Consider the following 13,350-nt stretch of genomic DNA (forward strand, 5'->3'; position numbering starts at 1 on the left):
AGTCTGACTCCAGTGTCGACAAGGTTGAGACATATACACAATCCACTAGGAACATCCGTGACTTGATCCCGGCAATAAAAAATGTGTTACACATTTCTGACATTAACCCAAGTACCACTAAAAAAGGGTTTTATGTTTGGGGAGAAAAAGCAGGCAGTGTTTTGTTCCCCCATCAGATGAATGAATGAAGTGTGTGAAAAGCGTGGGTTCCCCCCGATAAGAAACTGGTAATTTCTAAAAAGTTACTGATGGCGTACCCTTTCCCGCCAGAGGATAAGTTACGCTGGGAGATATCCCCTAGGGTGGATAAGGCGCTCACACGGTTGTCAAAAAGGTACCTGTTGATAAAAAGCAGGAGGCTATCCTGAAGTCTGTATTTACATACTCAGGTACTAGACTGAGACCTGCAGATCGTGCTGCAGCGTGGTCGGTGACCCTGTCAAACATGAGAACATATTAAAGACGTCGTCTTATATATGAGGGATGCACAGAGGGATATTTTGCCGGCTGGCATCCAAAATGAATGTAATGTCCATTCTGTCAGGAGGGTATTAGAGACCTGTCACTGGACAGGTGATGCTGACTTTAAAAGGCGCATAGAGATTCAGCCTTATAAGGGTGAGGAATTATTTGGGGATGGTCTCTGGGACCTCGTATTCATTACCTCAGGTTTCCTCACAGACTAAGAAAGCACTGTATTATCAGGTACAGTCCTTTCGGCTTCAGAAAAGCAAGCGGGTCAAAGGCGCTTCCTTTCTGTACAGAGACATGGGAAGAGGGAAAAAGGCTGCACCAGTCAGCCTGTTCCCAGAATCATGACATGGGAAGAGGGAAAAAGGCTGCACCAGTCAGCCTGTTCCCAGAATCATGACATGACGCGGGGGCTCCACAGGTGTAGCCAGGTACGGTGGGGGGCCGTCTCAAAAATTTCAGCGATCAGTGGGCTCGCTCACAGGTGGATCCCTGTTTCATTCAAGTAGTATTTCAGGGGTACAAGCTGGAATTCGAGATGTCTCCCCCCGCCGTTTCCTCAAATATGCCTTGCCGACAACTCCCTCAGGCAGGAAGGCTGCGCTAGAGGCAATTAATAAGCTGTATTCCCAGCAGGTAATACTCAAGGTGCCCCTACTTCAACAAGGACGGGGTTACTATTCCACACGGTTTGGGGTACCGAAACCGCATGGTTCGGTGGGACCCATTTTATATTTAAAATCCTTGAACACATACATAAAAAAATTCAAGTTCAAGATGGAATCGCTCAGGGCGGTTATTGCAAGCCTGGACGAGGGGGATTACATGGGATCCCGGGACATCAAGGATGCTTACCTGCATGTCCCCATTTACCATCCTCGCCAGGAGTACCTCAGATTTGTGGTACAGGATTACCATTACCAAATCCAGACACTGCCGTTTGGACTGTACATGGCACCGAGGGTGTTTACCAAGGTAATGGCCGAAATGATGATACTCCTTCGAAAAAAGGGAGTTTTAATTATCCCGTACTTGGACAATCTCCTTATAAGGGCAAGGTCCAAGGAGCAGTTGCTAGTCGGGGTAGCACTATTTTGGAAAGTGCTACAACAGCACGGTTGGATTCTAAACAGTCCAAAGTCACAGCTGGTTCCTACGACACGTCTACTGTTCCTGGGGATGGTTCTGGACACAGAACAGAAATAAGTGTTTCTCCCGGAGGAGAAAGCCAAGGAGCTGTCATCTCTAGTCAGAGACCTCCTGAAGCCAAAACAGGTATCGGTGCATCATTGCACGCGAGTCCTGGGAAAAATGGTAGCTTCCTACGAAGCAATCCCATTCGGCAGGTTCCATGCAAGAACTTTTCAGTGGGACCTGTTGGACAAGTGGTCCGGATCACAGCTTCAGATGCATCGGCTGATAACCCTGTCTTCAAGGACCAGGGTATCTCTACTGTGGTGGCTGCAGAGTGCCCATCTTCAAGAGAGCCGCAGGTTCGGCATACAGGACTAGGTCCTAGTGACCATGGATGCCAGCCTTTGAGGCTGGGGGGCAGTCACACAGGGAAGAAACTTCCAGGGACTTTGGTCAAGTCAGGTGACTTCCCTACACATAAATATTCTGGAACTGAGGGCCATTTACAATGCCCTGAGTCAGGCAAGGTCTCTGCTTCAAAACCAGCCGGTACTGATCCAATCAGACAACATCACGGCAGTCGCCCATGTAAACCAACGGGGCGGCACAAGAAGCAGGATGGCGATGGCAGAAGCCACAAGGATTCTCCGATGGGCGGAAAATCATGTGTTAACACTGTCAGCAGTGTTCATTCCCGGAGTGGACGACTGGGAAGCAGATCTTCTCAGCAGACACGACCTCCACCCGGGAGAGTGGGAATTTCATCCAGAAGTCTTCCAAAGGATTGTACACCATTGGGAAAGGCCACAGGTGGACATGATGGCGTCCCGCCTCAACAAAAAGCTATAAAAGATATTGCGCCAGGTCAAAGGACCCTCAGGCGATAGCTGTGGACGCTCTGGTAACACCGTGGGTGTACCAGTCAGTTTATGTGTTCCCCCCCTCTGCCTCTCATACAAAAGGTACTGAGAATAATAGGAAAGCGAGGAGTAAGAACGATACTCGTGGTTCCGGATTGGCCAAGAAGAGCTTGGTACCCAGAATTTCAAGAAATTATATCAGAGGACCCATGGCCTCTGCCGCTCAGACAGGACCTGCGGCAGCAGGGGCCCTGTCTGTTCCAAGACTTACCGCGGCTACGTTTTGACGGCATGGCGGTTGAACGCCGGATCCTAAAGGAAAAGGGCATTCCGGAGGAAGTCATTCCTACGCTGATTCAAGCCAGGAAAGATGTAACTGCAAAACATTATCACCGCATATGGCGAAAATATGTTGCTTGGTGTGAGGCCAAGAAAGGCCCCAACAGAGGAATTTCAACTAGGTCGATTTCTGCATTTCCTACAAGCAGGAGTGTCTATGGGCCTAAAATTAGGCTCCATTAAGGTACAGATCTCGGCTCTGTCGATTTTCTTCCAGAAAGAACTAGCTTCAGTACCTGAAGTTCAGACATTGTAAAAGGAGTGCTGCATATTCAGCCCCCGGTTGTGCCTCCAGTGGCACCTTGGGTTCTCAACGTGGTGTTGAGTTTCTTAAAATCACATTGGTGTGAGCCACTAAAAACCGTGGATCTAAAATATCTCACGCGGAAAGTGGTCATATTATTGGCCTTGGCTTCGGCCAGGCGTGTATCAGAATTGGCGGCTTTGTCATATAAAAGTCCTTATCTGATTTTCCATCTGGATAGGGCAGAATTGAGGACTCGTCCCCAGTTTCTCCCTAAGGTGATATCAGCTTTTCACTTGAACCAACCTATTGTAGTGCCTGCGGCTACTAGGGACTTGGAGGATTCCAAGTTACTGGACGTAGTCAGGGCCTTGAAAAATTATGTTTCCAGGACGGCTAGAGTCAGGAGAACTGACTCGCTGTTTATCCTGTATGCACCCAGCAAACTGGGTGCTCCTGCTTCTAAGCAGACTATTGCTCGCTGGATTTGTAGCACAATTCAGCTGGCGCATTCTGCGGCTGGACTACCGCCGCCAAAATCTGTAAAAGCCCATTCCACAAGGAAGGTGGGCTCATCTTGGGCAGCTGCCCGAGGGGTCTCGGCTTTCCAACTTTGCCGAGCTGCAACTTGGTCAGGGGCAAACACGTTTGCTAAATTCTACAAAATTGATACCCTGGCTGAGGAGGACCTGGAGTTCTCTCATTCGGTGCTGCAGAGTCATCCGCACTCTCCCGCCCGTTTGGGAGCTTTGGTATAATCCTCATGGTCCTTACGGAGTTCCCAGCATCCACTAGGACGTCAGAGAAAATAAGATTTTACTCACCGGTAAATCTATTTCTCGTAGTCCGTAGTGGATGCTGGGCGCCCATCCCAAGTGCGGATTGTCTGCAATACTTGTATATAGTTATTGCCTAACTAAAGGGTTATTGTTGAGCCATCTGTTGAGAGGCTCAGTTATATTCATACTGTTAACTGGGTATAGTATCACGAGTTATACGGTGTGATTGGTGTGGTTGGTATGAGTCTTACCCGGGATTCAAAATCCTTCCTTATTATGTCAGCTCGTCCGGGCACAGTGTCCTAACTGAGGCTTGGAGGAGGGTCATAGTGGGAGGAGCCAGTGCACACCAGGTAGTCCTAAAGCTTTCTTTAGTTGTGCCCAGTCTCCTGCGGAGCCGCTATTCCCCATGGTCCTTACGGAGTTCCCAGCATCCACTACGGACTACGAGAAATAGATTTACCGGTGAGTAAAATCTTATTATTATCTATACTGCGCCTAAATTTAGTGCCCCCCCTCTCTTTTTTACCCTTCTGTAGTGTTCAGACTGCAGGGGAGAGCCAGGGAGCTTCCTTCCAGCGGAACTGTGAGGGAAAAATGGCGCCAGTGTGCTGAGGGAGAAGCCCCGCCCCCTTTTTGGCGGACTTTCTCCCGCTTTTTCTGGAATACTGGCAGGGGTAATTTTACATCTATATAGCCTCTAGGACTATATATGATGTATATTTGCCAGCCAAGGTGACATATATTGCCCTCAGGGCGCCCCCCCCCCCCAGCGCCCTGCACCCATCAGTGACCGGAGTGTGAGGTGTACATGAGCAATGGCGCACAGCTGCAGTGCTGTGCGCTACCTTGGTGAAGACCGAAGTCTTCTGCCGCCGATTTTCCAGACCTCTTCGTTGCTTCTGGCTCTGTAAGGGGGACGGCGGCGCGGCTCCGGGAACGAACACCAAGGTCGGGTCCTGCGGTCGATCCGTCTGGAGCTAATGGTGTCCAGTAGCCTAAGAAGCCCAAACTACCACCTGTTAGGTAGGTTCGCTTCTTCTCCCCTTAGTCCCTCGCTGCAGTGAGTCTGTTGCCAGCAGATCTCACTGTAAAATAAAAAACCTAAATATACTTTCTTTCTAGGTGCTCAGGAGAGCCCCTAGTGTGCATCCAGCTCAGCCGGGCACAAGAATCTAACTGAAGTCTGGAGGAGGGTCTTAGTGGGAGGAGCCAGTGCACACCAGTAGTCTAAAAGCTTTCTTTATAGTTGTGCCCAGTCTCCTGCGGAGCCGCTAATCCCCATGGTCCTTACGGAGTCCCCAGCATCCACTTAGGACGTTAGAGAAATACTAATATCCATTTTGATAAGACTCCATAGTACCAGGTGGGTAAGTCCAGCATAGGGGAGCCGGAGCTCGACCTGTAGCCTCTCCCCTGGCCCAGGGCGCCATCTACTGCTAGTGTTCCCACCCTAGAGCTGCCTCACACTCTCCCTCACTCCCTGACTGAGACGCTGGGTGCCATTTTCTAAAATGGATGCGACTGGTATCCTGGACTGCAGGGCAAGGTCTCCTTTGTAAACCCACCTGTACATCAGCGCCGTGCTTTTACGAACGCTTAAGTATTCTACATGTAGATATTAAGGCAGTGTTAGTTAAGAACTAGTGTACCTGTGGCAGAATATATTGTACGAGTATTCTGATATACACATCCGGCCTCAGACCGCGCATTGATTTATTTATTTATATATATATATATATATATATATATATATATATATATATATATATACGCATGGATGCGAGAAGTTGTCTCTCACGGATACGCAGTCTCTTTCAACAGACGTCCCCCTCGCCAGTTCTGCACAACGGTTATCCCTTTGGATCCGTTAAAGGCGCAAGCTCTACAGATGGTTGTGCGTTCCCTCCTGGATACAGGAGTTGTAGTGCCGGTACCTCTGTCCCAGAGAGGCAGAGGATACTACTCGACCCTGCTTCTAGTCCCGAAACCTGATGGGTCTCTCTGGCCTGTACTCAACCTCAAATCACTGAACAAGTTTGTGAGAGTGTCCACGTTCCGTATGGAAACACTGCGCTCAATTGTACTGGCCATGGATCCCGAAGACTATATGGTATTCCTGGATATACAAGATGCTTATCTGCATTTACCTATTACCATATCGCATCAGCAATATCTGCGGTTTGCTATTGGCATCCTTCATTATCAGTTCCAGGCTCTGTCATTTGGACTGGCCACGGCCCCTTGGATCTTCACTAAGGTTATGGTCGTGATGACGGCTCAGTACGGATGGTGTAATGGTTAGCATTACTGCCTCACAGCACTGAGGTCATGGGTTCAATTCCCACTGTGGCCCTAACTGTGTGGAGTTTGTATATTCTCCCCGTACTTGCGTGGATTTCCTCCGGGTACTCCGATTTCCTCCCACAATCCAAAAATATACTGGTAGGTTAATTGGCTCCCAACAAAATTAACCCTAGCGTGAATGTGTGTACATGTGATAGGGACTATAGATTGTAAGCTCCACTGGGGCAGGGACTGATGTGAATGAGCAAATATTCTCTCTAAAGCGTTGCTGAATATGTGTGCGCTATATAAATAACTGGTAATAATAATAATCTGCGTCGTCGGGAAATCAGGATCCTGCCGTATCTGGACGACTTGCTTATCCTGGCGAACTCCCAAGATGTCCTCCTCAGTCATGAGGTACGCTTCCAGTTGACTGATGGCTTGTCAACTGGAAGAAGTCCACACTGATCCCTGCTTGGAGCATTGGGCACCTGGGGGCACTGCTGGACACACACAGCCAAAGACTGTTTCTGTCTCCAGAGAAAGTCCTGAAACTTCAGGACAGGATCAGATACTTTCTCTCTCGCCCAAGAGTGTCGATACACTGGGTTCCAGAGGGCGCCCACCCTGACGCACTTAGCTTCTTTGGGTTTGTATGGCATTAGCCGCTAGTCCCTTCTCCTGTCGTGAGAACTTGGTTTTATGTGACTAACATCTGCCTTCTCTTTTACCTGCTTCTGCATTGGACTGGTTAACAAAACTGAGCTCACAGTGCCCGGAGGCGAAGTTATAGAGGAGGCCCCGCAATGCATTCGGGGACAGTCTAAAGCTTTAGCCTGTTGGTGCCTCCTGGTCAATATCCATCTCTACACCCCAATGTATTCCCTGTGGAACCCAGTGTACCTCGCAGAAAGAGATTTAACCATAAATCTCCTTTTTCTGACAGAAAATGTCTTCAAAACTGGGCTGTCAGCGCTGTATGTCATGGTGACACGTCAGTACTGCAGCTCCATCACCTCCTAAGCAGCGTCTCATACTCCTGCGGTCTGTTCCCGGGTACTTGCGGCGGAGGCACTCCGTGTTTAGGCACACGATTGCAGTCGCTCTCCTGGTTCACGTGGCTGCTACGAGGCGGAGGTAAGAGGGTCCCCCAAGAGGGACCCACCATTAAAATGCATTCCATCTGCGACCTAGGGAGATGGGTTGCGGCGCTGGCGTAGATACTGTCACCAAGCAGGGACCCCACTAGACTACCAGGGCAATAGAGTACAGGTCGGGTGTACTAACGTTCCATTTAATAAGGCTCACTAATACCTGGTGCAAGTCCAGCATAGGGGAGCTGGCGCTTGACCTGTAGCCTATCTCCGGCCCAGGGCGACATCTACTGCAGATTTTCCCGCGCTGGAGCTTCCTCACACTCTCCCTCACTCCCTGACTGAGATGTTGGGTGCCATCTTATAAGCATAGTTGTGGCTAGTCTCCGGGACTGCAGGGCAAGGTGTCCCTTGTAAAGCTGCCTGTATACAGTGCTGTGACTTTACAAACACTTGAGTATTCTACATGTCTTTATACAGACAGCGTTAGTTAAGAAAAAGTGTACCTATTACAGGATATATTGTACAAATATTCTGATATATACCTCCGTAGTAGGACCATGCTGTGTTTTATATATATATATATATATATATATCTGTACATAGACTAGTCCAGTGCAGTTTTATTGTCATAATAATTATCCGCTTTGCCTGTGACTGTGTGTGCCTATATCTGCTGTGTGGTTTCCCAGATATATCTATCACTATAGTCTGTACCCTAAGGGACTGGGTGCGTCAGGGTCATATATATAGTGCGTCACAGTATTTACCTATTACGTGTTTTCTACTGCGTCACATAGTTTTGGATTTATTTGCTGGTGTTGTGTACTGTGTCTACAGTCACATACTAACGGATTTATTCGCAGGTATTGTACTCTATTTGGCTTTATCGTACTAATTCGCTCTGTTGTTGCATTTGCGTACAATGTCTTACAAGCAGGGCAGTAAGTCTGTGGACGCTCCTGCATCATGCAGAGTATGCGCCAAAGATTTACCAGAGGGGGAAGCTGTGTATGATGGTCTGTGTACTATGTATTATACATCTCCCAGTCAGTCCGCAGCTCCTGTAATCAATCAGGAGCCACCCTGGGCTGCATTCCCAAATCTACTGGGTACTCTGGTGGAACGCCTTACGCTCCCTATGTGGCCACCTGTGCCATTACAGCCACAAATTGTCCCTATGGTTAATCCACCCTTGGTCGGAAAATTTGTCTAACCAGTTGCAGCAATTAAATCATTCCTTGGTCAGCAAAAAATCTACTCCAGGTTACTTTTAGTATCTCTGGGTCATCTAAGCGGGCTGCTGCCTCCTCACAATCCACGAATCTCTTAGATGTTCATCTGAAGACGAGGGGAAGCATACTGTCCTGTCAGACACTGAATCAGGTGTTTCTGACGAGGATTCTCCATTGCAAATTGATGTCCCTGCCCTTGTGGTTGCTATTAAGCAAATCCTACATATCACTGATGATGAGGATTCCACTACTGTGGCTAAGAAAACTGATATGTTTAAACGGCACAAGGTGGTTAAAAATCTATTACCCCATTCTGACCATTTGGTGGACATCAGGCAGGAACCCTGGTCTAATCCAGGGAAGAAATTCCCTCAGTCTAAATGGTCTTTTGCTCGCTATCCTCTCCCTGCAGAGTTATGTAACAAGTGGGGAAATTCACCGCCGGTGAATACTCATGTCACCCGCCTAGTGGTGTCGTCCACTCTGCCTGTCACCACTGTAATTTCACTGAAGTAACCGACAGATAAGCATGTGGAGGGATGCCTGAAATCTATTTACTCCCTTACAGGAGCTGTACATAGACCCACTATTTTGGCCTCTTGGGCTGCAAAAGGAATTGAAGCATGGATTCAGGCATTAGAGGAAGAGCTGCCCGAGGATATATCTGACAATGCCAGACAATACCTGTCTCACATTACCACCGCCGCCTATTACATTCAGGAGGTGTACTCTGAGGCGGGTGTGTTGGCAGCCAAGGCGTCGACTACTTCTGTCCTGGCTCGCCGTATTCTGTGGTTGAAGTCATGGAAGGTGGACCTAGACTCCAAAAAGACTTTGGAGGTACTCCCCTTTAAGGGGGACATTTTGTTTGGGGAAGACCTAAATAAAATTGTGTCTGAATTGGCAGCTGCTAAGACTGCCTTTCTCCCAAATACTAATCCTTCTGCACAGAAGGCTAAAGGTACCACTTTTCGTTCCTTTCAAACTCAAGGGAAACCAAAAGGTCAGGCATACGCGAGACAGTCTCGTGCTCCCAAAACCACTAAACCCAAGGCAAAGCAGTCCTGGGCGGCCCGTCAGCCTGCTTCTAAACAAGACAAGTCTGCCACATGACGGGGTGGGCCTCCGCCTGTGGACCCCAGAGTGGGAGGCCGACTTCTGCAGTTCACCCAGGTCTGGTTAATGACCACTTCAGAAGCATGAGTACGAGAAATTTTCTCACAGGTACGCAGTCTCCTTCAAGAGACGTCCGCCTTGTCAGTTTTGCACCACGGTTATCCCTTCGGATCTGTCAAAGGCGCAAGCTTTGCAAAAGGTTGTGAGTTTTCTCCTGAATACAGGAGTGGTAGTGCCGATTCCTTTGGCCCAGAGAGGCAGAATTTACTATTCTGGGCGTCCTAAACTGGGAAGCGGAATTCCTCAGTCTTTCAACTCCTAGTGGACAAGTGGGGTCTACCAGACGTAGACCTGATGGCGTCTCGACTCAATCACAAGGTTCTGGTCTTCGAATCAAGGACCAGGGATCCTCAAGCAGCATTCATGGACACACTGGCAATTCCATGTAACTTTTGGCTGCCCTATGTGTTCCCTCCAGTGTCACTCCTGGCCAGGGCCCTGCGGAAGTTTAAACTAAAAGGAGGATTTCTACTTCTAGTCGCTCCAGCGTGGCCAGACAGCATTGGTTCTCAGACCTGCGGGGTCTGTCGATAGAGCGTCCTCTTCTACTTCCTCAGCGCCCATACCTCCTCATACAGGGCCCTTGTCTTTATCCGGACCTGGACAGACTGGCTTTGACAGTGTGGCTCTTGAGGCATCACTCCTGAGAGCCAAAGGATTCTCTGAGGCGGTCATCCAAACTACTGTATGTTTAAAGCCCGCAAACCAGCTTCTGCCCGGATTTATTACAGGATCTGGAATTCTTACTTCACCTGGTGTGCTGATAAGAATTATGATGAATACAGATTCAGAACTTCCAGAATTCTGGCTTTTCTGCAAAGAGGCCTGGACTTAGGCCTTCGTCTGGCCTTCCTCAAGGTTCACATATTTGCCCTGTCGGTGTGGTTATAGAGAAAAATTGCATCTATACCTGACGTTCATACATTCACTCAGGGTGTCTTACGGATTCAGCCTCCCTATGTCCCTCTTGTGGCTCCATGGGATCTGTCTGTTGTCCTGAATGCCCTGCAAGAGTTTCCATTTGAACATCTAATATTTAATCGTGACCGGGCAGTTCTTAGAACTCGCCCAGGTTATTTACCTAAGGTGGTGTCATCTTTTCACCTTAACCAAGAGATTGTGGTCTCGGCCTTTGGGCCTAATTCAGACCTGATCATAGATGTGCTAAATTTAACACATTTACGATCAGTCACACAGACATGCGCGGGGACGCCCAGCACAGGGCTAGTCCGCCCCGCATGTCAGGCCCTTCTTCCCCCGCACAAGTACAAAAGCATCTCACAGCGGCGATGCTTTTGTACTGGAAGAGTAGCTCCCTGCCAGCGCAGCTCCTGCATTCTGGCAGGAGCTACTCATCGCTGTGGGGTTCGCAGCGGCTGCGTTTGATGTCATGCAACCGCCGCGGCCCACCCCACCCAACTCCTGCGTTGCCCGGACCGTGCCTCCTAAACGGCGACCAAACGCTGCCAGCCCACCCCCTCCCATCCAGCGACTGCCACTGCTTGTTAGTCAGGCAGAGGTGATCGCAGGGCTGAGACAGCCGTCGGCTGTCTGGAATGCGCCAACGCATGCGCAGTTCAGACCTGATCGCTGCTGTGTAAAAACGCACAGCAGCGTTCAGGTCTGAATTAGTTCCTTTATCGCTTCTGATTTGTCCTCCAAAGAGCGGTCTTTGGATGTGGTTCGGTCTCTCCCTATATATGTGGAGAGGACTGCCTCTATCAGGAGGTCAGATTCCCTTTTTGTTTTGTTTGGTTTTCACAAAGGTGGCTGGCCTGCGAATAAGCAAACCTTGGCAATATGGATTAGAATGGTGATTGCAGAAGCTTATGCACAGGCTGGTCTCCCAGCTCCTGCTGCTATTAATGGCCATTCTACTCTGTCTGTTGGACCTTCTTGGGCGGCCCACTGTGGCGTGTCCGCAGAACAATTGTGCAAGGCGGCTACATTGTCTCTGTGAAAATGTTTATTAGGTTCTATGCCTTTGATACTTCCGCCTCCCAGGATGCTTCCTTTGGACTCCGGGTTCTCATACCCGCTAAGGATCGTTTCCCCTTTGAGGAATTGCTTTAGGACATCCCCGATGTGGAATCCAATGTAATCTGCTGCCGAAAAGGAGAGTTATGGTAGACTTACCATTGTTAACTCTATTTCTGCGAGGTACATTGAGTACCACAGGGTGCCCACCCTGACGCACCTAGCTTCTATGGGTTTGTATGACATTAGCCGCTGGTCCCTCTCCTGTCATGAGAATGTGGTTCTGTGTGACTAACATCTGCCTTCTCTCTTACCTGCTCCTGCATTGGACTGGTTAATGAAACTGAGCTCATAGTGCCTGGAGGCGGGGCTATAGAGGCGGTGCAGTGCATCCTGGGAGCAGTCAAAGCTTTAGCCTGTTGGTGCCTCTTGATCAAGATCCACTCTACACCCATAACTCTCCTTATTTGAAAAAAGCCACGGCTGCCACATTGCAGCACTTTGTGTGCTGATTCATAGACTCAGTCGCACACAGATATACATGTGTCATTGTTTATTTATTTATTATTATTTATAAAAAATATAGCGCAGCATATTCCGTTGCGCTTCGCAATTAGAACAGTAATAGAACAAAACTGGGTAAAAATATATCAAATTAATCAGCGCAGTATCCTTGTGCGTCTTAGTTGAATTGCGTTGCGACTAAGACATATTTTCAGCAAAAAAGCCCGATGGTAGAAGGTTCTTGCGTGACCTGGCATGCCAACAGGGGCTGTTTAGTGCGACTGCAGCAAAGATAAATGAGGACACACCTATCTGTAGGCTTAAAAGTCTCTCTCTAAGGTTAAAAAAAAACTTGAACTCACATGTTAATTAATGAGCAGAAGTAGGAGCAGAGATAAACTAGATTCATAAAACCAGGTTTTTCCTGTTTTGTAAAACATTAGAAAATAATACGTTTGGCCTTGTGTTTGGAATAACCTAAATAGCACCATTACAGTATTATTATAGATTTATTTTTGTGACAGACAGTAGCAATGAAAAGGTTAACTGGGACTCTCTTCTCATGAACACAAATTTATGTATTAAAACATATTTGTATATTCTATTGATTTATCGGATATGCCACATCCTGACAAAAATATCGATTTATTTTTAGCAGAAGAACAACTTTTACGAGTGCCATATTTCTATGATGCCATTGTCTGAGCAGGGCACATCGTATACCAAATTAAAGCGTTTGGGCTGTAGATTTACATGAAAATATTGGGGTTGTAATTGGTTGCTTAGTTTCTGCAAAATGTCCGTCTGCCATTTACAATGCATCACCATTGTGCTCTGGAAAATATGACGGTGACCCGGAAACTGTGACAGATATTTGCAGCCACCAACTAAGCAGGGATTTTCCAGTAAACCTATGCCCAGATGAAACCGGGCACATCAGCTAGTATATATTGTATCAGTCCTTTAGAAATTCTATAAATAATATTTGATTTGTTTTTCTCCCTGTCAGCCAAGGCAGAGATCTGCAGATATGTAAATGGAATTTATCACAAGGAAGGAATGAAGTGACAGATTCTATTGCTGTGGATAGTGTTGGTTTCTGCAAATGTTCTTTATTAAATAAAGAACATTGTCTACTAGCAATGCCAGGAAGAGAGTCCTCACAGGTAAGAATGAACCCATTTCAGTTCCCTGCATATGTTGAGTTTGAATTATTATTTCTCTATCGTCCTAGTGGATGCTGGGGTT

At 47.9% G+C, this 13,350-nt stretch overlaps 1 protein-coding gene across 3 annotated transcripts in view; it reads left to right on the forward strand.

Moving 5' to 3' along the window:
• Positions 1 to 13,350, forward strand: part of GNB1L (G protein subunit beta 1 like) — a 122,215-nt gene that overhangs the window by 36,391 nt on the left and 72,474 nt on the right. For all 3 annotated transcript variants that reach the window (XM_063964753.1, XM_063964752.1, XM_063964751.1), the window contains exon 4: positions 13,112 to 13,268. In XM_063964753.1, coding sequence (XP_063820823.1) covers positions 13,112 to 13,268 — 157 coding nt within the window. The remainder of the gene's footprint in view (positions 1 to 13,111; positions 13,269 to 13,350) is intronic.

Source organism: Pseudophryne corroboree, chromosome 1 (genome assembly GCF_028390025.1).
Source record: "Pseudophryne corroboree isolate aPseCor3 chromosome 1, aPseCor3.hap2, whole genome shotgun sequence".
NCBI lineage: Eukaryota > Metazoa > Chordata > Amphibia > Anura > Myobatrachidae > Pseudophryne > Pseudophryne corroboree.